The sequence below is a fragment of the Saimiri boliviensis genome, chromosome 4, assembly GCF_048565385.1.
Source record: "Saimiri boliviensis isolate mSaiBol1 chromosome 4, mSaiBol1.pri, whole genome shotgun sequence".
Classification (NCBI taxonomy): domain Eukaryota; kingdom Metazoa; phylum Chordata; class Mammalia; order Primates; family Cebidae; genus Saimiri; species Saimiri boliviensis.
The window spans coordinates 151,669,423-151,695,040 of NC_133452.1; the positions used below are offsets into that span (position 1 = coordinate 151,669,423).

The 25,618-nt window shown below is 38.3% G+C and overlaps 2 protein-coding genes across 3 annotated transcripts in view; one reads left to right on the forward strand and one right to left on the reverse strand.

Annotated features, from left to right (window-relative positions):
• Nucleotides 1-114: 114 nt before the first annotated feature.
• NOL7 (nucleolar protein 7) lies at nucleotides 115-20,100 on the forward strand. 2 transcript variants are annotated; one of them, XM_003927334.4, is made up of 9 exons: nucleotides 115-458; nucleotides 546-606; nucleotides 1,325-1,383; nucleotides 2,623-2,654; nucleotides 2,906-2,987; nucleotides 4,736-4,857; nucleotides 4,935-5,012; nucleotides 5,266-5,361; nucleotides 19,492-20,100. In XM_003927334.4, the coding sequence occupies exons 1-8, from the start codon at nucleotides 196-198 to the stop codon at nucleotides 5,337-5,339; spliced, it is 771 nt and encodes a 256-aa protein (XP_003927383.3). In that variant the 5' UTR covers nucleotides 115-195; the 3' UTR covers nucleotides 5,340-5,361; nucleotides 19,492-20,100. The 2 variants fall into 2 exon arrangements, with proteins under 2 accessions (XP_003927383.3, XP_074254562.1); XM_074398461.1 differs by lacking the exon at nucleotides 19,492-20,100 and having other exon boundaries at nucleotides 5,266-5,396.
• Nucleotides 5,994-25,618, reverse strand: part of RANBP9 (RAN binding protein 9) — a 105,787-nt gene continuing 86,162 nt past the window's right edge. Inside the window, exons 10-14 of the mRNA XM_039462577.1 lie at nucleotides 25,054-25,201; nucleotides 21,495-21,616; nucleotides 19,469-19,620; nucleotides 10,806-10,917; nucleotides 5,994-6,980 (exon numbers count right to left, since the gene is read on the reverse strand). Coding sequence (XP_039318511.1) covers nucleotides 6,850-6,980; nucleotides 10,806-10,917; nucleotides 19,469-19,620; nucleotides 21,495-21,616; nucleotides 25,054-25,201 — 665 coding nt within the window. The 3' untranslated portion in view covers nucleotides 5,994-6,849. The remainder of the gene's footprint in view (nucleotides 6,981-10,805; nucleotides 10,918-19,468; nucleotides 19,621-21,494; nucleotides 21,617-25,053; nucleotides 25,202-25,618) is intronic.

Consider the following 25,618-nt stretch of genomic DNA (forward strand, 5'->3'; position numbering starts at 1 on the left):
CCAAGCGGCTCCCGGGCGGCCTCCGCAGACCACGTGTAAAGAAACACGCCTACTGGCCATAGGCCTCGCCCTCGCTCCGCGCGTGCGCCCCGCCCTGAGAGCCTCCGAACCTGCAGGGGGCGATGAAAGTCTGCTCGCGCTCAGCTTGTAGCTGCTTCCGGGTCAGAGATCAGACGGTTCGGCGCAGCGTAGGCCATGGTGCAGCTCCGACCGCGCGCGTCTCGAGCCCCGGTGTCCGCGGAGGCGATGGTGGACGAGGGCCAGCCGGCCTCCGAGGAGGAGGCGGAGCACGGGCTGTTGCTCGGGCAGCCCAGCAGCGGCGCGGCCGCGGAGCCGCTAGAGGAAGACGAGGAGGGAGACGAGGAGTTTGACGACGAGGCCCCGGAGGAGCTGACTTTCGCCTGCGCCCAGGCGGAAGCGAGAGAAGAGGAGCGGCGAGTGCGGGAGACCGTGCGCAGGTTCGGAGCCCGCGGCGGGTCGGGGAGAACAGCCCCTTCTCGTCCCTCCTGTCCTTACCTTTGCTGACTTGTCACCCTTCCTCCCAGGGATAAAACGCTCCTGAAGGAGAAGAGGAAGCGACGCGAGGAGCTGTTCATCGAACAAAAGGTTAGAGGATAGGGAGGAGGCGTCTTAATTAGAACAGCCCGGCTTGGGGAGGATTCCCATGTTGGTTGTAATTTGGGCTGGTAGGATATTGGAGTGGGGAAAAATCACCAAGATTTCCTCTGACAGTGGTGGAAAGATGCTCGGCCTGGGCCTAGCAGTACTTTAGGGGGACGAGGTGGGCGGAGCCCGGAACGTAGAGGCTGCAGTGAGCCGAGATTGCACCACTGCGCTCCAGCCTGGGCAACAGAGCGAGACCCTATCTCAAATCTTAAAAAAAAAAAAAAAAAAAAAAAAACCATCTTCTTTACTGTCTACCAACTGAAAATAGGAGGTTGCTGTGAAAATTAAATGAGGCGATTTTTTGTAAACTGTAAGGGCTGGACAGTGTATGGTTGCTTTGCTGTCTGATACACACCCGCCACAGAGCAGTGGCTCCAAATGGATATTATGTAATTGCTTTCAATTTACAACAGTGACCTGAGGGTTAGAATACCGTGAGCACCCTTTCCACTTTTCATCAAGTCTTTCAGAGAATATGGAATTGGTCCTGAATTTTGTGGACCCAATCCCATAGCTTGGAGGTAGTGGGGCAGTATCCAGCCTAATTCATTTCTTTGCCTAGATGTAGGGCTATTCTTAAAAGTGGTAACTTCAGAAGCAACTCAGGACGTATAATGTACATGACTTTTTATTAATTTTAAATGTTTTCATTCCTAAGAAAAGAAAACTTCTTCCAGACACTGTTTTAGAGAAGTTAACCACAGCTTCCCAGACCAAGTAAGTAATTAATCTTACATTACTTGCTTATATACACTCATCTTTGAATTACATACTGGCACATTTATTTGAATGCAATAACTGAAGGAATTGCAGATTTAACAGCTACCTTGGTATTTGAACTCCGTGGGAAAGACGGAGGTAACATTTCACTTCTTATTTTGCCATTTATTTTTGTTCATTCCCATAGCTGGCTTTTGAATTCCTGATCCCGTGGTGTTCATTCAGTACATTTTGTTAGCTGCCTGTCATTATACTAGGGCAAAGTAGATGGTGGTGAATAAGAAGTGTTTTGAACTCTCTCTCTTCTCTGAAAATTCGATTTTTCCCTTACTTGCCTTACCTGCCACCAACCTGTCCTTCCTCCCTGTTCCTCACTTCATTTAGCAACTTTGGTGTTTTATGGTTTAAAGCCAAAAGCTGTAGTCGTCCTTGGAAATCAGTCAAACCCTACTAAATTTAGCCTTCTAAATAGTTGTATATTTTTTTCTATCCTCTTTCTTTCCCCTTAATGTTTTAAATTTAGAAATTTAGCCACTTAGGTCAGTGGTTCTCAAGTTTTCAGTAAAAAAACTTTACCAAAAAGTTACTCAGAACTTGAATACATTAAACATGAAAGTAAATCTATTTGGTGGCAAATTCCCTTTCATCTTTTAAAACGAAGCTAAGGTGTCACCTCTGCCTTCTCATTTGCCACCCCCCCCACCTCCCATCACTTCCGCCTTCATGTGGCCTTTCTTCTGTGCAGGCCTTTCTTCTGTACAAGCACTTCTGTATTGTATTCTGTCTGTTTACATTTCTCTCTCCATTGGACCACAAACCCCTTGAGGCTGTTCCCTGTCTCCTGTGCCTAAACTATTCAATTAATCCTTTGTGATTTCCCCAAATGAAATGAGGCAGGCCTACTACCATTCACGTCATATTTCAAATACTGTATAACTTAACTGTTTCACTTTAATTCCATAGCATTTTGCTGCTTCTAAAGCCTGCTAATAGGCTTTCAGATCTCAATTACGAAGATCTTCCAATCCTAGTGATACTGGTTTGTTTGATTGAGAGTTGGTGGCAGTGTACCGGGGAGTGACTCTTGCTTTCCAAACTGATGAGAGCTCCTGAGTAGAAATGGAGATACTGGTAATGAAAGGGGGTGTCTTACTCGTAAAGCTAGATGAAATAGTGTGTTTTGAGTAACCTTTGCCATCTGCCATTCCAGTCAATGGTTTTGTTTTTTCCCCTTAGCATAAAGACATCGCCAGGAAAGGTGAAAAAAGGTATGATTATGCTGATTTAAGTAACTTCTCATGTAAGTATCACGTGCACTTCAGATGTTTCCAGTCAATTATGGATGGCCCTTAGACAGCAGGGGCCTGGCCAAGGTTAGCTGGAGCCTGTTCCCTGCATGTCATACTGATAAAAACTGCATCCACATTGGTGTGTAGTGGATGCTTAAAGTGAATTCCAGCAAATTTCCTGATTTATTTTTACATGAATTCTAACTAGAAAATGTAATTCATTTTTTTAGTTAATTTGCAAAAGAAAAATGAAGACTGCGAAAAAGGAAATGACTCCAAGAAAGTTAAAGTACAGAAAGTACAGTCTGTCAGGTAATGAGTCTTTTGTTTCATTTGGGATGTAAAGATGACCTTTAAGAGAGTTAAAGTATTGGCTAACATGGGAAAATATTTTAATTAGTTATTAATTTCAGAGTGGATTCTCTGGAAAAATCAGTTTGGGGCATGGTGGCTCACACTTGTAATCCCAGCACTTTGGGAGGCTGAGGCAGGTGGATTGCTTAAGTCCAGGATTTCAAGACCTGTCTGGGTGACACGGTAAAACCGTCTCTATAAAAAATTTTAAAAGTAAGCTGGGCGTGCTGGTATACACCCGTATTCCCAGCTGCTCCAGAGGCTGAGGTGGGAGGATCACTTGAGCCCAGGAGGAGGAGGCTGCAGTGAGTCAAGATTGCACCACTGCACTCCGTCCTGAGCGACAGAGCAAGACCGTGGCCCAAAAAAAAAAAAAAAAATCGATTTTAATAAAAAAGATCAGTTGAGTACTTTGATCTTGCAGGTGCTGCAGGTTAAGTTCAAAAACTTTTTTTTAGTGGTTTTATTATTGAGAAAATTTTCATTTCACCTCTCCCAATAGACAGATAGTTTATTTCAGGATACACTACAGCCTGCTGTCAGCACTCCAGACTTGCCAGCCTGTACTTCTTGAGGCAGTGTAATTTATCTGGCTGCTGAGTGTTCCTCTAGTCACCAACCTTTATGGTGCATGGTGCCAACGTGAAAACAGCCATTCCAATGGAAAGGTGTTCATAGTATTGCCAATCATGGCAGTTCTTCAAAAGGAGTCATTTTTCACAAAATTCAACATTTCCCTGACAATATGGCTTTATCTTCTATTCTTATGGTCTACAGAAGTCACAGAAAAAGTGGCTATTGCCGTTACTGAAATTTTGGTCCATACTATGGACGTGTTTGTAGTGTCTGTCTTGAAGTACACAGGCATTCGTTTTGAGTTGCTTTCAATACAGGCTGGTGGTCCAAATCATCACTTGCTCGGTGTTTTAGCCACAAGATCAAATAGAGAAACAAACGTAAAGCAAAGTGCAAGACCATGCGGGGAATTCATCACAATACGTTGGACTTTCATTTGGCCAAATTTACGTGGCCAAATTGATTTGGAAATCACGCTTTCTATTCTCTTTTATTACGTGTATCAGAAAAATTTCCTGTTAACTAATGTTATGTTTTGACTTTCGGTTTGAGTAATTTTTAGTATAAATGTCCAGGGACATGTTCTTCAGTTGAGTACATCTGAAAGGCAGATTGTTCAGTCGATCCAAAAAAAAAAAAAAACCCCAAGAATGTGCTCTACTAAAATATGAGTGGTTAGTCTGTTTCTTAAAAGTCCTGTAAGTTAGTTTTATCCTATCTGCATACACAAAATTAGTTTTATCATTATGAGACAAATGAAAAAAATATTTTATTTGTAAAGCAAGCAGGTAGGCCGAGTACAGTGGCTCATGCCTGTAATACCAGCACTCTGCGAGGCCAAGGTGGGCAGACCACAAGGTCAGGAGTTCGAGACCACTTGGCCAACAGGGTGAAACCTCATCTCTACTAAAAATACAAAATTAGCCAGGTGTGGTGGCAGTTGCTGTTACCCCAGCTACTTGGGAGGCTGAGGCAGGAGAACTGATCCCAGGGAGGCAGAAGTTGCAGTGAGCTGAGATCGCACCACTGCACACTCCAGCCTGGGCGACAGAGCAAGACTCCATCTCAGGGAAAAAATAAATAAGCATGTATAATTTTCATTTATTTTAACCTTTTATATTAATCAACAGCCAGAATAAAAGCTACCTGGCTGTAAGGCTGAAAGACCAAGATCTGAGAGATGCAAGACAACAGGCAGCACAAGCCTTCATCCATAATTCTTTATATGGGCCAGGAACTAACAGGACTACAGGTAATTTTTTTATGGACTATTTTTCTCACCTTTTACTGCAAATAAAACAATGAAATGATAATACCTTTCTTTTCTAGTAAATAAGTTCCTGTCTCTTGCTAACAAGAGGTTACCAGTAAAAAGGGCTGCTGTCCAGTTTTTGAATAATACTTGGGGTAAGATCCAGCTTTATTTTGTCTCTAATAGCTTGTTGAATAATGTTCTTTTGAAGGAGATAGTTCATGATTATACTTTTTCCTCTTATAACAGCTCATATATTACTTGTGAAAAATAGGTCAATGTATGTATATATATAATGTATGATCTTAATAAGCCCACCCAGTTTTAGTAATTACATTCATATAATTATAAAAACATTTTGAATTATGTTTCTCTAATATTCTTACTTCACAAAACTTTCTATTCTAGGAACCCAGAAAAAACAAAATGCCAAGAGGTTTAAAAGACGGTGGATGGTCAGAAAGATGAAAACTAAGAAGTAAATCAAAGCTAACTGAAGAATCTGTATGTATAGAATTTAATAAATCATTCACAAATCATTTTAAAGGATCACTATAAGAATCATAAACTTATTTGAGGAGGTACTCAACAACACTTCATCCTTCTGGAGTACTGTGCCTTGTGTTGGCAATCCTGGAGGAGAAAAGTTTAAAAAGGAATTGTTTTCTTTTTAATGCATTCAACTGAATTCAAGCCATACCCACACCAGCAACAGCACCTCTTCTACTCTGCCCCCTTGAGGGGTTGGGAGGTGACAAGAATGCAAGGACAGAAAGTAGAAATGGACATTCCAGAAAAGTCTCTTAACTGTAGCCCTTAAGGTATTTGTTCTTAAAGATTCAGTGCACAATATACAGTCAACATAACTTTGAACCAGTCTGCAGATTTGCTTGCTTGGCAAGTCCCATATGCCATATTATTAATATGAAAATAATGAAGTTAATTTCCTGTTGCCTTTCTGTGTCACCCACAGTATCAGGTTTAACCCTAATCCAGGGATGCCAGTAAACTGAAGGCAGTTTTAGGTTGTAGAACTCAGATCAATTGTAGAAACCATTAATTTAAATTGTTCTAATTTTCATATTAATCATAAAAAGTATACAAGTATCTAATATATAAATTCAATTGACACTGTATCTGTAGAAGTAAATTTTTAATGGCTGGTTAATTATATCACTACATTTTATTGCAATATAGTACTCATTTAAGCACTTAAAAATGGAAGGTGTACAAAGATTAAATTAAGACACGGTAAATTGACTAAATATTTGGTTTTTATATAAATAAAGGTCATAACCACACCGTTGACATGTAATACTGTTATAATACAACAGTTAAACTTGTGAGTCTACAACAGAAGTCATCTGTAGTTAAACAGGAAACAAAGCTGAAAAAGACCATGTTAAAACAAAACTACTGGGACTAACAGGTTGGGATTGTAAGTAGCAACATACATATTCACTCAGCTCCTGAGTATTTCAAGTTTTACAGTACACATTAAAAATGATTTCTTCCATCAACACTATAAATTCAAACTGTCGGATGTTTATGCATTTTGCAAGTTACACTGATTGAATGCTTATATGGGAGTGAGGGTTGGAACATCTCCCAATTTGAAGTTTACATCACCCACATGCTAACACAAACACAACTTGTTCCATTTCCTTCCCCTCTTTCCCCCCTCCCCCACAAAGAAGGCAGGATTTTTGGTTTCTTTTATTTTAAAGGATTTGTGATGATCAATTTGAACGTCTGAAATTCAGTAATATTTAACTCTTAGACAACTAAGAGGTTAAAGATGGAAAATAATTTCTCCTAACACTAAGTTAGAAAATCATTTGCATCATGCTGTAAACTAGGAAGCAATGTAAAGCGACAAAAACCTGTCCCCAGTACATAATTTAAAAAATCTAAATTTCAAATCAGCAGAGCTGGTCTACTTCCATGTTGACTATATGCCACAATATAAGTGTGAGCTCTTGAAATGCATAGCTAATGTAGGTAGTCTTCCACTGTGGCAAATGCACAGGATCCAATTCCTGATCGAGCCATCAGTCCTAGACATTGTGTGGCCTGTCCCATTGCTAGGGCAAGTGGAGGTTGCTTTGGCAGATTGTGGGTTTCTGAGGAAAAATAATTTTTAAATGAAAACAGCAATTAGCAAGGTATTTAAAAAAAAAAAGTGGAAAATGCTACATGACTTTAAAAATTACCAGTTCCCATACCACTGAAATACAAGCAAACGAAGGTTTCTAAGCAAAAGATAGACGCCTTGGACATACCATTCTGACAAGGCAGTATGGGTATTGTGTACTCAACTATAAGATAAACTCTTGCAGAACTAGACTTTTAAAGTATCAGATAATAAACATTTCTATATTAATTATGATGGGACAGATATAACTTTTTATCTGATAGATCCTTGGAGTGGAGAGTAAGGAATTATTTCCCTTCTGGTTGATCAAAGTAAGTTGATATTAACTAAAAAAGGTAACCAGGTTTTCGTTACAAGTTTCCACTGAGAGGTTCTTCCACCTCTGGAGAGGACCAAACTCAGGCTACCTAGCCATCTCCAAGGCATATATATGGGTGAATGTGATTTGCGTTGATGAGGAGTAGGTGATGTCTGATGGTGAGAGAACATAGAGCAAAGTTACCCTGCAGTTTTGGAGGTGCTAATTTACAATGGACAGTTCAGACATTTAAAAAAATGCTGGTAAGTTTTCAGGGTCCTGCATACCACAAGTTTCTTTGTTAGACATTTGTAGTACAAATGCAAAAATTACCAAAATTTGTTCCCTACCAGAGATGGAAAAAAATGAACTAATGGTAAAGTGGCCAGACTCAGAAGCTGGTAATTTCTCTTTATAGAAGGCAATGTCCAAACCAATCAATAAAATTATTAATCAGTTCTTCACAAGCACAGTTGACAACAAAGGGCAAAAACAGCGACACATGGCTGGGAAGGCTCCATACTCCACTCTTGCTTCAGAGGATGCAATGTGGTGGTGGGAAAATGAAAATTTCCAAAAGGAATAAAGCGCAAAATCAAAAAGAAGCAAATTCAGGACTTAAAGATAGAAAACAAAACAGGATTAAGAATAAAAGTGTGCAAAAAAGGCAGATAGATTGGTGACAAAGTATGGTGTCTTGAGGGTTCCCAGAGAAGACTTGCTCAAAGGCAAGCATCTAGAGGGAACATTATTGTAATTTTATTTTGGCCAAAGGAAGCATCTGGTGATACAGCTTTAATTTTTTTGGGTTTTTTTGTTTTTTTTTTTGTTTTTGTTTGTTTTTTTTTTTGAGACGGAGTTTCGCTCTTGTTACCCAGGCTGGAGTGCAATGGCGCGATCTCGGCTCACCGCAACCTCTGCCTCCTGGGCTCAGGCAATTCTCCTGCCTCAGCCTCCTGAGTAGCTGGGATTACAGGCACGCGCCACCATGCCCAGCTAGTTTTTTGTATTTGTAGTAGAGACGGGGTTTCACCATGTTGACCAGGATGGTCTCGATCTCTTGACCTCGTGATCCGCCCGCCTCGGCCTCCCAAAGTGCTGGGATTACAGGCTTGAGCCACCGCGCCCGGCCGGACATAGGAAATTTTTATAGCACTTACGTATAGACGAACCTACATAATACAGCATGGTGTTTATAAACATACACATACCCATCTATAGCAATTTAGTAACTCATTAATTTTATAGGAATCACATTAATAAGGTTAAGCACTATTTATAGCTCAATCTACATAATATAGCACAATATTTAAGAGTATGTGTGACTATAAATAATGGTGCTCAACAATTAAGTTCCCTTGAAGAACTCAAGAAATTAAAATACTGTTATATGAAAACTGGTTGGTTTTCCTCAAATTCTTTTCAAGTTTAGTATCATCTAATAATTAGGTCTGAATGTTTACCTACAATATGGTGACTTCAAAACGACAGTAGTAAACCATAATTTTCCTTACAATTCTAGCATTATTACTAAGGTACCTTTACCAGTGGAGCAAAATGAATTTTGTAGAACCAAAGAAAATTTAACACATTAACCAAAGAAAATTCGCATTTATACATAAATCCTAAATTTTGGAGAAATACAACACTAAGGACACTTCTCCTATTCCCAGACTTCAATATTAGTCCTTAACAAATTAATAAATTTTCTAAGGGCAAAGAAACAGATTGAGGCTCAAATATGAATGCTTTTCATTGTTTCTTTTACCTCCTGCCGTAAGAGTCCGGGCCCTGATTACAAGTCTCCCTATCAAAACTAATCTTTCATCTACTTTTTGTGGCACTGCCCTCATCTTCCTAAAATAGTCTGAAATATGTGACCAGAAGTCCCTGAACCGGCTGGGTGTGGTGGCTCACACCGGTAATCTCTGCACTTTGGGAGGCTGAGGCAGGTGGTGGATCACAAGGTCAGAAATTCAAGATAAGCCTGGCCAAGATGGTGAAACCCCGTCTCTACTAAAAATACAAAAGCTAGCCAGGCACAGTGGCAGGCATCTGTGATCGCAGCTACTTTGGAGGCTGAGGCAGAACTGCTTCAACCTGGGCACCAGAGGCTGCAGTGAGCCAAGATGGCGCCACTGCACTCCAGCCTGGGAGACACAGTAAGGTTCTGTCTCAAAAAAAAAAAAAAAAAAGTCCCTGAACCTTAGCAGAGCCAAACAGGACAGTGCAGACTTCTAAACTAGACTGGAGTCCCATTTTCCTGGGACTCTTAAAATCAAATGAAAACTTACCCTGTAAAAAATTAAACAAGTTTTAATTTTAAATGAGATTGGAGTCCCATTTACCTGAGACTTTAAAGTCAAAGGAAAACTCACCCTTTACAAAATTAAAGCTTGTTTTATGTAAACAGTTGACCCTACTACCACATTTATATTAGAAATGCACAATATGTGCAGTTATGCAATTCATATAAAATATATTTGTTCAGCATGTAAATTCTATAATCACTCTTCAGTGAGCTGCTCATAGAAATGGCAAACAGGAATATCAAATTAGAGTTTCTCAATTTATGCTCAACCCTGGCTAAGCCTCAACTTTTAAATTGCTTTTCTCTTCCTTATCCACCCTTTTTAGTGGGTGAGGGCATGTAGTTGAATCTGGTTAATATAAATGCAAACAGAATTTGACATCAACGCTTGGTCCTGACAGGGTACTCATAAGTCACCTGGAAGCCCCTTGTGCCCATATCATAAGCATGGTGGGAGCTGTGGTACTGGTGGCTCAGGCTACCACTACCCATTGCAAATATCTCAAGCAAAATGGTGGGAAACAAGGTAACAGGGGAGCACCAGCTAGGAATCCTGCCCTCCACTGGATCAGTTTGAGCTTCTCTGATATTCAGGCTCTTCACTCATTTCCATTCTCATTCGCTCCATCAAAACCTCTATTTCTTGACCTCTTCATTTTCTTCAAATATACCCTGTTCCCTTCTAGCCTCTTGTGACAATTATTATACTATGTTCTTGCTAACATTCTCCAATTCCTTCTACAGCAGCCAAACTAGGAACTAGAGAATGCCACCAAATTCCTAGCCTAGAAATCAGTGGCAGAAAATGCCTTTCACTAAAGAGGGCTGTAAAGAATGTCTCTGGTATGGTAATATTCTGAATTACACACAAGGACCACCAAATCTCTCATTCTAATGAGAGAAGTAGACATTCGTGGTTACCAGGAATGCTTACATACATGCAAACAAAAACTTCTATTTCCCAAACATCCCAAGTTGTACCCAGTTTTACTGTTTTTATTTGAATCCATTTGAATTGAGAATTAAAGGGGGGGGGGTCTATATTTTAGGTATTTTTTTATATTTTAAAACTGTAGAAAACATTTTCCCTGTGATTTTACCAAAGTACAAATGCCAGTACAAACACTCTCTCTTCAATTTTCAGAGACTCTAGTTGAAATTATGCCATATTTGGCTTTACTTACCTAATATTGCACTGTTAAGAGCTGAGCACACAGGTTCTCTTTGAATTGGGTCAAGCTGATTTCCAACTGGGCTGTTCCAGGGATCTGAATATGCTAGTAAACTGAATGCATCCTGTTAAAAACACAGTTTTGGTTTTAATTTAAATAGTTCAACTACTATGTTTACAAATGTTTCCAAGGTGAGAGGTAAAATATGGCTTCCAGGCACTAGACTACTGTAACCTCTAAACCCATTTACTCCTAGCACTGGGACACTGCATTTCTGAACAATTAAATTATGCAGCAAAGCCTAATTTATTTTCATTTTTCCTGTGGACAGCCATTCTCATTCATCTTCCTTCCATCCCTAAACACAACATAGGGAAAAAAAAAAAAAAAAAAAAGAATTCCCAATGAATGAACTAATACTGGTTTAGGGAGACTGGAAGGAAAAACATTCAGATGTTTTACTTTACAGTTTATTACTACTGATATGAATGTGACAGTCAAAGGCAGAACCTGCTTGCATTTCCTTTTTTCAACAGATTTAGGAACTGGACACGTCTCACTGGATGTCATCTTCTCAAATTCAGTTATGAAAAAATACAACTCAACAGGCTCCCCTTCAGGACCTGTTTTATCATTCAGTATTTACAACTACTCTCAAGCCACTCTTCTTCAAGTCTTAAAATAACTGATGGTCGTCTTTTCAAACAACTACTTTATATTTTTGTCTTCTTTGTATGGAAGACACATACTAATAATGGTGGTTTCAGATACTGGCTTCAAGTCCAACCTCCACCACTAACTGGCTGTGTGGCCTTTGGCAAGTAACAATCTAAATACCAGTTTCATTATCTGCATAATGGGGACTATAAAGAGGCCCTATTTCTGAGATTTGTATGAGGACTAAATGAAGCAGTATCAGTTCATTCTAATCTCTCAATAAATTATGTCTTTTTTTAATTTTTATTTTTTTGAGACAGAGTCTCCATCACCAGGCTGGAGTGCAGTGGCATGACCTAGGTTCACTGCAACCTTTGCCTCCTGGGTTCAATCAATTCTCCTGCCTCAGCCTCCTGAGTAGCTGGGACTACAGGCACACGCCGCCACGTCCAGCTAATTTTTTTGTACGGTATTTTTAGTAGAGACGGGGTTTCACCATGTTGGCCAGGAAGGTCTCGATCTCTTGACCTCGTGATCCGCTGCCTCGGCCTCCCAAAGTGCTGGGATTACAGGGTGAGCCACCGTACCCGGCCATGATGTCTTCTTATTCCAAAAGTCAATACACTAATTCAGAGCAATATACATATAAAAATAACAGAGAAATTCAGGACATTCTTCCCAATTCAGAAGCCATACATGGAGAGTTGCTGCAGAAAACTGTCAATTTGTAAGTTCAGGAACATAACACTTTCAAAATGCTGACTACTGAAATTCCTGAAGAGCACAATCTCCTAGGTTCAGCTGCTCAAGAAATCAGATTCCACTGCCATTTTCCATCATTCCTCTAGTTATCTTCAAGTGTTATGAAAGCAGAGATGGGGGAGAGGCTCCTGATCAACTGTGTTCTTGCCCATTCTCATCCAAATGAGGCTCTAATATTGTGGATTTAGAGAATAACAAGTCATGAAGAACGGTTGTGCAGTCAGTCCCAAACTACAAGACATGGAATACATGAGCCTCTACACAAACACATAGGGCTCCTCCATTGTTTTAAACTGCTGAATATTTCATTCTGGGTAGTTTTCTGCTCCAATTATAACACAAGTTCTTTGAAGATAAAAATTATTTACTATACTATTTTGAATCCCCTGAAGCTACTCAGGTGCCAGCTATAGGGAAGACAATTCATATGCCTGTTGACAGGAAGACTTGCTTCTTCCAGCACTCAAGATGTTTTATGCATCCTACAAAGCTACTTGGTTCTACTCCCTGCCCCTAACCCCAACACACGGAGAGAATATATATCCCTTTATCTTGTAAAGCGACTAATTCAAATCAATCACGTTTTTTTTTTTTTTTTTTTTTTTTTTGGCCAGGTGTGGTGGCTCATGCCTGTAATCCCAGCACTTTGGAAGGCAGAGGCGGGCAGATCATTTGAGGCCAGGAGTTCAAGACTAGCCTGGCCAATATAGTGAAACCCTGTCTCTACTAAAAATACAAAAATTAGTTGGGCATGGTGGCACACAGCTCTAATCCCAGCTACTTGGGAGGCTGAGGCAGGAGAATTGCTTGAACCTGGGAGGCAGAGGTTACAATGAGCTGAGATTGCACCACTGCGCTATAGCCTGGATGACACAGAGAGACTCAGTCTCCCAAAAAAAAAAAAAAAAAAAAAAATCAGTTATTTTAAAAGACTGAGCTTTGCTCAAGACTTAATTTACCCCATAACCATCTGATGAAGGTACCATACCCATAGTACAGATAAATTTAAAAAGAAATACTGAACAATTTTTCCAAGGAATAATTGATAAACCTTTCCAAGTACAAAACTATATTCACAGCCTACATCTTAACATGCCACCAAAAATGTGAAATGTCACAGTCCCAAATCTTAAGACTACAGTGTCTGGTGAAGCAAACCACCATGGCACACATTTACCTATGCAACCTGCACACCCTGCACATGTACCCTGGAACTTAAAAAAAGACTACACTCTAATAAAACCAAACCTCAGAGAACAAGCTAGTTCTTTAAAATGACAGCAATGTATTGTGCACTAATACTGTGTGAAGAAGTGTTTCAAGCACTAACATGGATCATCTACTTAATCCTTACAATAATCTTGTAACGTTGATATCATGTCTATCATCTAGAGAAGCAAACTGAGGCAATGAATAGTAAAATAGATTCTTTTAGTTACCAGTCTAAACATTAAGAGGGAAAAACATCTAAAATTGTGCTGTTACTTCATTTTCAGTGCAATCCAACATATGTTTATTGAACACAGCTGCCAGATATTGAGGACACAGTGATGACCAGGACCTAGTCACTGCTTCAGGGAACTCACAAGTCTCCTGGGGAAGGTTTACATGTAAATAACAACACACAGTACATTACTACTAACTTAATACATGCAAACTGAGACTGAGAGAAAGGAGAAAAATGCATGGTTGGAAACATGGGTAAGGGGTTACATGCTAAAATACCCCCAAAGCCACACTAAAAAGCTTCAAGTTTTTCCAATAAGGAAATAAGGTTTTAAATGAAAGAAAGTAATATAGATTAGACTTCATTTTAGAAGGACCATGTAACAACACTATAAAACATGGCTTGCAAGTAGAGTGAAGCTGTAAGCAACAAAACAACAATCTTAAAAAGAAAAAAAAAGGTTTATATCATCGAACTCCCAGTAGTAAACATCAAGAACTTTATTCTTTCTTCACAAAGGAAAATGACTGAAACTGGCAAAACTATATTAATGGTTGAAAGCCTGCTGTAAAAGTTAACGTAATGATAACCAAAGAAATGCAAATAAGTCATTTTAAGATACTAACATGTTAAACCCACTAAAGCAGCATTAACGTAGTAGTGCCACTGTACATTCTTTTATTACTAGTGGCAAAAGTTGACAGAGGGTTTTTGAAAACCAGTATAGCAACATGTAGAGACAGCTGTAATAAATGTTCATATTCTTTGACTCAATTCTAAAACTATCTCAGTGGAATAATTTTAAGAAACAAAGACACCCATATAAAGATGTCACTAAAGCATCTGACATAAAAGCAAATGGAAAAATCCAACAACAGAGGAATGTTGAAATAAACCTATACAGCAACAATAAAATATCATGGAGCCTTTTTGTTTTTTGTTTGTTTTTTTAATTTATTGCATTTTAGGTTTTGGGGTACATGTGATGAACAAGCAAGATTGTTGCGCCTTTTTGTTTTTTTAAGACAGGGTCTTGCTATGTCACCCAGGCTGGAGTGCAGTGGTGTAAACACAAGTCACTGGAGCCTCGAACTCCTAGGCTCAAGCAATCCTCCTGCCTCCACCTCCTGAGTAGCCTGGACTGCAGGTATAAGCCACCACACCCAGCTAATTTTAAAATTTTTTGTAGAGACTGGGTCTCGCTCTGTTGTCCAGGCTGGTCTTGAACTTCTGGTCTCAAGCAATCCTCCTGCCTCAGCCTCCCAAAATGTTGGGATTATAGATGTGAGCCACCACACCCAGCCTCGTGTAGCCATTTAAAAATAATTGGAAATTAGGCTGGGTGTGGTGTGGCTCACGCCTGTAATCCCAGCACTTTGGGAGGCTGGGGTGGGGTGGATCATGAGGTCAAGAGATCGAGACCATTCTGTCCAACATGGTGAAACCAAAAATACAGAAAGTAGCTGGGTGTAGTGGCATGCACCTCTAGTCGCAGCTACTCAGGAGGCTGAGGCAGAAGAATCACTTGAACCCAGGAGGCGCTATGATCATGCCACTGCACTCCAGACAGGCAACATAGTGAGACTCCATCTCAAAATAATAGGAAATTATTTTTAAAATAGAAATAGAAACTGGGAGGAAATACATTCTTATGACAATTAAAACAATATAAAATAGTGTCACTACAGTTAACTAGGTAAAATATATGCACAACCTGGGAGTTAAGGCATTAAACTAAAAATATCTGAAATATGTAGCATTATGGCTTATTTTTTATTTCAAAGCAAAAAGCATTACCTCAGTGGAATAACTTCTGAGGGAAATGTGACACCCCTTTTTTAGGTAGGATTTTCAAATTGTATTCATATTTGGCTTAGAATCTGGAGCATTTCTAAACAGGGTGACTATTTCTAAATAGGGTGACTAAATGGTTCTATTGCTACTTCAGTTACTAGATTAAAGGCTCCTTGCAGGCTGGGGCTAACTCATTCATACTTTTCAGAGTCCCTACAACAAAGCCTCTCCACACTGCAAAAATTCAGTAAGCAGCTGCTGAACAAACAATTCGAGAGTTCTTTGGGGAGCCACTGGAAGACATAGGCAGATAAGGAACAAAGACAACAGGAAAAGAGGAAAGGAAGACAAAAAACTAAAAGGAAAAAGGCCAACAAACAGTGGGCCACCTGACCTTCAACACTCATCACATCTCTCAATCTCTCTCTCTTTCTCGTGTGTGTGTGTGTGTGTGTGTGTGTGTGTATTTGCATGAACTTCTGAGTCATATGACTCAAAGTTTATATAAACCTAAAAATGAGAATTTTTTAAAAACCCTACAAGTTGAAGTGACAAAGAGAAGTGGAATGATTTGAACTCAAGTGACAAAGAGAGGTAGAATGATTTCTAAACCTGTTTTCTCTTCATGTTGCCTTCCAATTATCCAGCCTTGTTCTTTGGCTTCTTTTAAGGTGGGTCAGTTACTCATCTTATCCTTAACTAGATTAAGATAAGTTTGAGACAAGAGAATGGAAGCAGCTCGGAATACTAAGAAAGTCTCTGAAAGTAGCTGGCATTTTCTCAGAAGTTAGAGGTGCAAAATGAAAGCCATCTATACTCTTTAGATGAAGATGACACATCTTCACACAACTTAGTATATAACACCAAGGAATATCTTTGAGAACTGGCCATATAATGTCATCTTCTGAGCTTCACATAAATAAGAATCAAACACAAAGTAAGCTAATAGAGTATAATCTTAAATTTTCAAAGGGACTACATAAATCAAATCTTTCTTCATCTTGCTTAATTAATATAAAGTTTTAACAAGAAAACCAAGTCAGATGACCTAGTGTAAAAAAGTCTAAGAATTCTTAAAAAAAATTTTCACATTCCCAAATATGCCCTAAACAAAGTGCTCAAAGTATGGTTTGGGGACACCTGGGTCCAAGAACCTTTGAGGGGGTGTGTAAAGTCAAACTTTTTTTTTTTTTTTTTTTTTTTTTTTTTTTTTGAGACATTGTCTCACTCTGTCGCACAGGCTGGAGTGTAGTGGCACAATTTTTGGCTCACTACAACCTCCGCCTCCTGGGTTCTAGCGATTCTCCTGCCTCAGCCTCCTGAGTAGCTGGGATTACTGGCACGTGCCACCACACCCAGCTAATTTTTTTATTTTTTAGTAGAGACGGGGTTTTGCCATGTTGGTCAGGCTGGTTTCAAACTCCTGACCTGGTGATCCGCCTGCCTTGGCCTCCCAAAGTGCTGGGACTACAAGCATGAGCCGCCATGCCCAGCCCCAAATTATTTTTATAATAGTAGTACTAAGATGTTCCTTGCCCTTTTCTCTTTCATTTCCTCATGACTATACAGTGGAGTTTTCCAGAGGTATGTGACGTGTGATACAACAGTCTGAATGCAGTCTGGTCTGTATGTGAATACAGCTCACCTATTAAACCAGGCATTAAAGAGACTTACAACAGTTTAAAGCAGCGCCACTCTTCTGATTTTTTTTTTTTTTTTTTAAGAGACAAGGTCTCCCTATGTTGCACAGGCTGAACCTGAATTCCTGGGCTCAAGTGATCCTCCTGCCTCAGCCTCCTCCTGAGTAGCTGGGATTAGAGGCATCATGCAGCACCACTGCACCAGGTCCTTTTTTTTTTTTTTTTTTTTTTTTTTTTTGCTTGGGGAAGATAGTTATTTTTCATAAAAATAACTTACGTTACTTATTTAATGGATTTGTTATTTTAAAATGAATAACTTTAATATAGGAAATATTGATAGATGTAACACATATAAACAAAAACTCTTTAGGAATCTTTAATCATTTTTAAAGGAGTCAGACACCAAATATGTTGAAAACAACTGCCCTAAAACATCCTCAGTACCTACCAAAGAAGTACTCAGTTTTCCAAATGGATAATTTTAGACACCTAAAATAACTTAATAAAAAGCCTAATGTTAAGTTTTTTCTTAGCACTCCTAGTACCGGCAAAAGTTCTACAAAGTTGCATGGTAATGAAAATCCCTAATGTGGAAAAATCTGTTATAGTTTTCAAATAAATTCTACTTCAATTTAATAAACATATATTGACTACCTTGGTGCTACACAGTGGAGGCATAGTCATTAAGATAAATATTTAAGGCCAGACTCAGTGGCTCATGCCTGTAATTCCAGCATTTTGGAGGCCGAGGTGGGCAGGATCAGGAGGTCAGGAGTTGAGCAGCCTGGCCAATATGGTGAAACCCTGTCTCTACTAAAAATACAAAACTTAGCTGGATGTTGTTGTATCTGCTTATAGTCCCGGCTACTCAGGAGGCTGAGGCAGGATAATCGCTTGAACCACTTGAACCCGGGAAGTGGAGGCTGCAGCTAAGATCACACCACTGCACTCCACCCTGGGCGGCAGAGTGAGATGCCATCTCAAAAAAAAAAAAAAAAAAAAAAACACCACACACACAACACAACAACAAAGATAAATATTTACAAGGGGAAGAGTTAGGCCAGGCATGGTGGCTCATGACTATAATCCTGGCACTTTCAGAAGCCAAAGCAGAAGGATTGCTTGAGCCCAGAAGTTCAAGACCAGACTCAGCAATACAGTGAGACCTCATCTCTATAATAAGTTTAAAAATAAAAAATAAATAAAAATGAAAAAATGGAGGAGTTTTAAGACAATCTGACTTCATGAAAATCTTAATATTCTAAGGCAAATGTGGATAGTTATTTTCCAGATATATTGTCTGATTTGACTTTTTCAATTACAAAATCCACCAATTATTTTTATGTAGCCTAAAAATCATTTAACTTTTTTGATAGCTCAGGGTAACCACTAGAAATAGCAGTTTTTATACTATCAAGTAGATGAAGTACGAAGTCTGATAAATACACCTGTCTTCCCATCTCAGCTAGGGAAATACAAGATTGCATGCCTTTAACTTGAGGTGTGTTGTAGGCAGCTCTATAGCCCATCCTAGGCCAAGCAAGTATGTTATGTCCTAGACTTGTGCTGTTTCAGATTTCAGATTTTTTCAAATTTAAAAATATTCACTTAATGGAGCATCTCTAATCTAAAAATCCAAAATGTTCCAATGAGCATATCATCTTTTGCCCTTTCCTACCATACCCAAACATCAGTCTCAAGGCCACTACATTCATCTCCCCTTTAACTCTTCAGTCTTCTTCCAAAATATTCAGAAGAAAATGTTTATAATGAACCAACAGTTAAAGAGCTATACATCTCTACAACTGCAATGCTGACTTCAGTTAGGAGAAAGACCCTCCACCTTCAACTGGTACACAAAACTGTGGCTACTTTACTGAATTAAATTGTATCCATCCTACTAGCTCATGGACAACAATCCAGAAGAGACTTTAAAATGCATTTCAACTGTTCTGGTCACAAAGTGACCCAATTCTTCACTAATCCCCATCAAAATAAGAACCATGTGTTATACATCCAAATTGCTATAACCGTGAACAGTATTTACTAAAATAGTATTTCAAATTTATAGTTTTCTCTGCACACCAATATTTCTCCTAGTAACTGCTGATTTTACAGCTGAGAAAATAAAACTAAGAATTAAACTAAGTTAAGACACACAATGTTGATAAGCACTTAAGTCCAATTCTATTTCCAGTAGATCAGAACTGCCTAACTTCATCAAACATTTCTACTCTCAAATGGGCAAGGAGCCAAGGGGAAGGTCAGGTCCAAGTTCCCTAACAAGAATTTCCAGGACACTGCTCAATGTTTCACAAAACTACATTTTAGTTCCTTTGACGCATTTATAATTTTTCAACAAAAAATATATTCACCTTCAACATTTTTTTATTTGCAGTGTTCTTGCCACAGTCTCTCCTCAGCTGTTCACTCATTGCTTGCAGCTCTCGTCCAAAGTGGATCATTCTTTCTATGGCGGCCTGACTTCCTCCACACAACTGACGTCTCAACTGACTCGAATCAACTTCTGTAAGAAAAACAGACAAGTAGTTTACCACCTTATGGAATGGAGTATAAAGAAGACTTGAACACATGTTTCTTATAACATTTGGTAAATTTAGTAACTATTCCCTAATATTTCATCTAAATGAGCAGATTTTAAAAATTCATTTTCAATTTAATATGAAACTGCAGCTTAAAGATATGCTTTATTTAGCTCTCAAGAGTCTAGGATCCAGTATTTAGCATGAAGTTGAGAGAGGACAACCTTTCAGTGTTAGAGTGTATTTATGTCAGAAAAAATTTTAGAAAAAGTGTAATTCCATAAAACTGTATTAAGCAACATTAAAAAAAAAAAAGTTAATACTGCCTCTCAGGCTGCCTTAACTGACATAATAGAGGTAAAAAATGTTCCTGAAAACTAAGAAGTGAAATGACTACAATAAAAATGCAGAAGACAGCATATTATACTAATGAAAAGATTAAATGCACTGCTTTTAGAAAAATACCACTTTGAGAAAATAATTTTATATATCTTGATTGACAACAAAATAATGTAACTGTATAAATTGCTAATAATATATAAATCATGAATAATGAAGCAGGTAATGGTAATGATGATGGTTAATATTTCCCAAGCACTTTGTGCTATTAGCTTTTCAGATTGTTCATTTTCTTTGTACAATAACTTACGAGGTTGTTATTATTATATCCATTTTACAGATGAAGAAACTGAGACACAGAGTAGTTAAGTAATTTTTCCAAGGTCACACAGCTAGTAACGGCAGTTGCAGAAATCAACTCTAGGAAATCTGGCTCTAGAACTGCTCTTTATCACTATACTTAAATTACCCTTTGGAAACTGAGATGACTGATATTGAAGAGTAAAACAAAGCTGCATTTCTTTTTTAAAAATAATTTTATTAATACCGCTCCATCTCAAAATAATAAGAAATCTAATACTGCCATGGAATTCCAACAAATAAATAATCTGTAATTTTCGTTCTCCATTTGACGGGATAGTTTGCTGATGGGACAATTTACAACATAAGTTGTCTACAAAATAAAATTATGCACGCTTATTTGCCTTTCAGCCACATAATTTTGTTGGTGGGTTTTTTGTTTTGTTTTGTTTTGTTTATGAGGAAGGTCATACTTAAGCACCTACTATAGACCAGGGATAGTACTATGCATAGTCACATATGTTTACATTAAACCCATTTAAGAAATACTGATTAGAATTTGTAGGCCAGGTACAGTGGCTCACACCTGTAATCCTAGCACTTTGGGAGGCCAAGGCGGGCAGATTGCCTGAGCTCAGGAGTTCGAGACCAGCAGGGGCAACATGGTGAAACTGTGTCTCCACTAAAATACAAAAAATTAGCCAGACGTGGTGACATGTTCCTGCAGTCCCAGCTACTCAGAAGGCTGAAGCAGGAGAATCGCTTGAACCTGGGAAGCGGAAGTTGCAGTGAGCCAAGGTGGCGCACTGCACTCTAGCCTGGCAACAGCACGAGACTCCATCTCCAAAAAAAGAATTTGTAAAATCATCTGCCCGTTTGGCCTTACTGACTATACTGAAATATAATAAGTTTTCTCATTCCCAACCTAAAATAGCCTAGAGGCTCAACATCAGTAAGTCAGTACTGCTGCATCAGTGACAGCACTAAACCTGAGCCTAAGCAGTTCAGCGAAGAACACTGCCTGCAGCTGAAAGGTAACTCTACTTTCTCTAGCAGCCCACTCAAACAAGAGTTTAAGTGCTATGCATTACTGTCAAGTCCTACAGCACATACATCTTTAAATCTCGTTTTTGGTCATCAGCTGTGAATCAGTACAAGTAAAAACATAACCTTGTAGCCATCATTTTTTATTAAAAATGTAAGAAATATCACTGCAGACCCATTTCGGTGTCACAATCTTCCATTTCGTGGTCATGTTTAGAGCTACCATTTAGGAAACCATTGGATGAAGTTTCTCCAACTCCATTGGAGTAGTGATCTGTTTCCATGTCTACATCATTACTGAAAACGAAAAACAAACCTAATTTTAGAAATATCATATTTGCAGCTTAGTTGAAAATATATCACTACTGAACTATATAGCCTACGAATAAACTAACTTCATAAGGCAATAGAAATCTGCAAAAAAAAAAAAAAAAAAAAGGTATTTAGTTAAATCTTGAAGGTATTCAAAGCCAAACATGTAGCTAACTTTTAACATATTTTTACCCCTGGAGGTAAGGGAAGAAAAAAAGTACATATGCTAAAATGTAGTGGTTTTATGACTCTACATCAATATGGAGAAATCATAGTTCCGCACAATCCTATTAATTTTTAGGCTCAGATCTGCACGTCTTTGTTCATCAACTGCTGCCCCACCATCTCCTCAGCCAGCCCTCTCTCTCTGCCCCCAGCATTCATTTCCAGCACGTAAGGGAAAAACCTCACTCTCAAAACAAATACATCTCACTCCTGGAACCCACTTCACCTTGTTCCGGACCTCATACTCAACCACTTCTAGGCTATTTTTAAATAGTGGGCATTCTGGCATTTGTCCTCAATATTTAAAAATATTCACTCTTTCAAGGTTAAGTTATAACTTAAAAAACGACTCCATTTCATTCTCTCATCCCTTTTCACCACATGACCCTTTATTTCTCTCATAGTCTATCTTACTGGCTTAAGTATTGCTGAATCTTAATTTTTATCTTTTTCTTTTTTTGAGATGGAGTCTTGCTCTGTTGGCCAGGCTGAAGTGCAGTGGTGCAATCTCGACTCACTGCAACCTCTGCCTCCCAGGTTCAAGCGATTCTCCTGCCTCAGCCTCCCAAGTAGCTGGGACTACAGGCGCGTACCACCACACCCAGCTAATGAATTTTAATTTTTAAACTGATGTCTTAGTTTCCAGTTTTCACTCATTCCACACTCAATGAATAGCTGTGTGCCAATAACTGTACTTGGACATATTTAAGCTATCAATGCATGTCCTTCAGACCCATCTGCACTCTTATAAGCAATAATAAGTATCTAATCTTTAGGATTTCTCCTATGAAGATCTAGGTAATAATTATATAATCTAGAAGTAAACACTTGATGAAAATTTAGGAAATGCTTAGATAAAAAAGACATTTCTCATTACAAAAGCAATATATTCACTTGTAGAAAAAAAATACAGAGGAGCAAAAACCACTATGTGTAATATCAGCAGAGGTAACAAATTCTAACACCTTGGAGGGGTGTGTGTGTGCACGCATACATTCCTGTTAGTAAAATCTTTAAGGTAAAAAAACACGAATGATCTAGGGAAAAGGGATGGCCCTAGGACTCCAGAGAAGACTTACTCAATCAGGAAAGCTTGTTTATAATCTTGACAAACTTCAAAAATTGGTAAGAAAAACCAAACTTTAAAAAAAGAAAATCCTTACCATCACAGCTTTCAGTGGTCTTCTAAAAAATATTAATTTTTTTTTTTAAACTAAATTTAGTATTTGAAAGGCACTCATTCATTTAACACACATTTAAGAGCCTCTGAGGTATTATCCCTGTTAGGTGTGAAAGAAATTATGAAACAGCCTCTGCCTCCCTGTAGCAAACAACCTATAAAAAGCTAATGAAATTATTATATTACAGAGTAATTATGACCAGTACTAAGATGAAAGTTAATCACAAAACATGACACATTTGGTGGGGATGTAAATCAAGGACAACATCCTGGAAGAACTGACATCTGAACTTGAATTTTCTCAGCCTGGACAGAAGTTATACTGGAGGCAAGGGAGGGCAGGAAGATAAGCATTTCAGATAGTGGGCAGTATTCGAGAAAAAGCATAAGTTTGCAAGTCAAATCCTGAAAATCAGCCTCAGCTCTGCAACTTACTAGCTACTGTTAATTGACCTTAAGGAAAAAAAGTCATTTACTTTTCTGACATCCGGCTCTACATCTGCAAAATGGTTGAAATAGTTACTACCATCTTTGCCTACTTCACAGTACTGTTGTAAAGAAAGCCATTACCAACTATGAAATAACTTACAGTTTAAAGCAGTTCAAAAGTTTACTTCCTTTCCATTTTATATGCCAGACAAAGGGGGATACTGTGTCATCAGACCCTTCAGTTAAGCTTGCTTCCCTGAACTCAGGTCATAATAGATCTGTTTAGCAACTTCCTGCTGTAGGAACAGTATTTAAGAGAAAAACTCACAAACTGCCTGCAATCTCGCCCTCAAACAATAGCAGAACCCACAATCAATGATAAAGTACCAATGTACTTTATTATAAAGCATAATGAAGTACTTAGCTTTTTAAGTTTTCATATATTTTTAAACTATAATATTTTGATTTTCTATTTTCCAATATATCATCTCTGCTGTGAAAGATTTTTCTGCCATTCTCATACACTTTTGTGGTTCTCCATTGTAAGTTGTATCAATCACACACACCGTTACTTCGGTAAATTTTTGTCATGTGTGAGAGATAACCCGGAAATTTTGATTAATCTTGAAATTTTCAAATATAGATTTTCAAACATAGAATCCTTTCTCCAAAATCATATTTCCATTAAGATTCCAGGCTAAAATTTAGGTTCTCTCTCCTTTAAGAAGAAAACGTTGCACTGATGGCCATTTCCTGAAAATGCTGTGTAACCAACAGGTTTGTTAGAGCCCAAACCAATATTAAATTAACTCAGTTCTGGATGATTTGGGCAGGGTGAATTCACAAGAATTTGCTTCTGCACAGTAGTATTCAATTCAAGTAATTTCACTTCATGAACTTTTAGGTTTCATAAATATTAAACGTGAGTATGTCAAGGGTCATAGTACACTGACTGAGATATATCTTCTTGCAAAGCTCTTTGAAATCAGATACCCTACCTAGCATAATGTTTGGTCCCCAACAAATCCTCAAAACTATTCTTACATTGTTTACTAAATGACTTAAACATCTGCTATATGCAAGCTACTTAAAGACAGGCTTTCAGAAATGATTCTTTGTAAAGTTAGTTATTCTGAACTTAAAAAACATTCTACACATTTACACCAAAAAAACACACACAGAGAAAAAAATTAGTTGTAGATTTATCTTATGTTACCATTCAAGGTTAAATATACTACTGTGTCTTAAGTACTGTGAAAACCTAACAAATAGCATTTATGTGATCATCAGTATAACTCTGTAGCTGGCAGGAAGACAATGCATGGAGTCCTGAATTTGTCCTTAAAACGTTACTAGAGGGAAAAGGGTAGTAGAGAAGAGGAAGAAACTAAGGAAAGAGCTCATTCGCATAGTAGGAGACTAAAAACCTTTGAGGACCCGATTCCCTACCCTTTTATTTTCTGAGGGTTTAGGAACTCCCAGAGCCCCTTTGTGGGTCATGTAATTCAAGTTCTTTCAAAATTATTATAATGATTACACTTATAACTAGATTGCTTGTATTAATGCAAAAATTAGTGAAATTACTTACCTGGTGAAGTTATTAACTTGCTGTGATCTTGACATATTTATACTGTTAAGTTCTGGTACATTCAAATTGGATGACTGGTGTTTATTACTATGGCAATATGATTGATGTGCTTTATTTGATATTACACCATTACTACAACTTTCAAAACCTGAGAAAAAGATACCACACAGAAACAGAAACAAACACTAATTTATTAATGAGGTTGTAAATAAGTCTTCATGTTGACTTTGTATTTAAGACTTCTAGAACATAGGAAAGTCAATGGATAATGTAAACAGTAAACAGTAATTTCTTTGAAAGGATACTAAGAATACTTAACTGTGAGATCTTAATTATTACTTCATGTAGCATTTATTGAAGGCTTAATTACAGATTTCACTTAATCCTCACAATTCCCCTAAAATGGCAATATGATCATTACCGCAACTTTATATATGAATACACGGAGGCTCAGAATTTGTCCAAGCCTGAAGTGACTGCATGATATTCAAGAGCAGTGGCTAAGAACAGACATGAGAATCATACTTGTGGTAAAGAACAGTGATGTAAATAAACTGAGAGGAAG

What these genes read in the sequence shown, in the direction of transcription:
- NOL7 (XM_003927334.4), top strand. Translation starts at nt 196, where the DNA reads ATGGTGCAGCTCCGACCGCGCGCGTCTCGAGCCCCGGTGTCCGCGGAG. An exon ending in GCCAGGAAAGGTGAAAAAAG is followed by an intron (nt 2,655 to 2,905) that starts GTATGATTATGC and finishes TCATTTTTTTAG; the next exon opens with TTAATTTGCAAAAGAAAAAT. An exon ending in AGGAACTAACAGGACTACAG is followed by an intron (nt 4,858 to 4,934) that starts GTAATTTTTTTA and finishes TTTCTTTTCTAG; the next exon opens with TAAATAAGTTCCTGTCTCTT.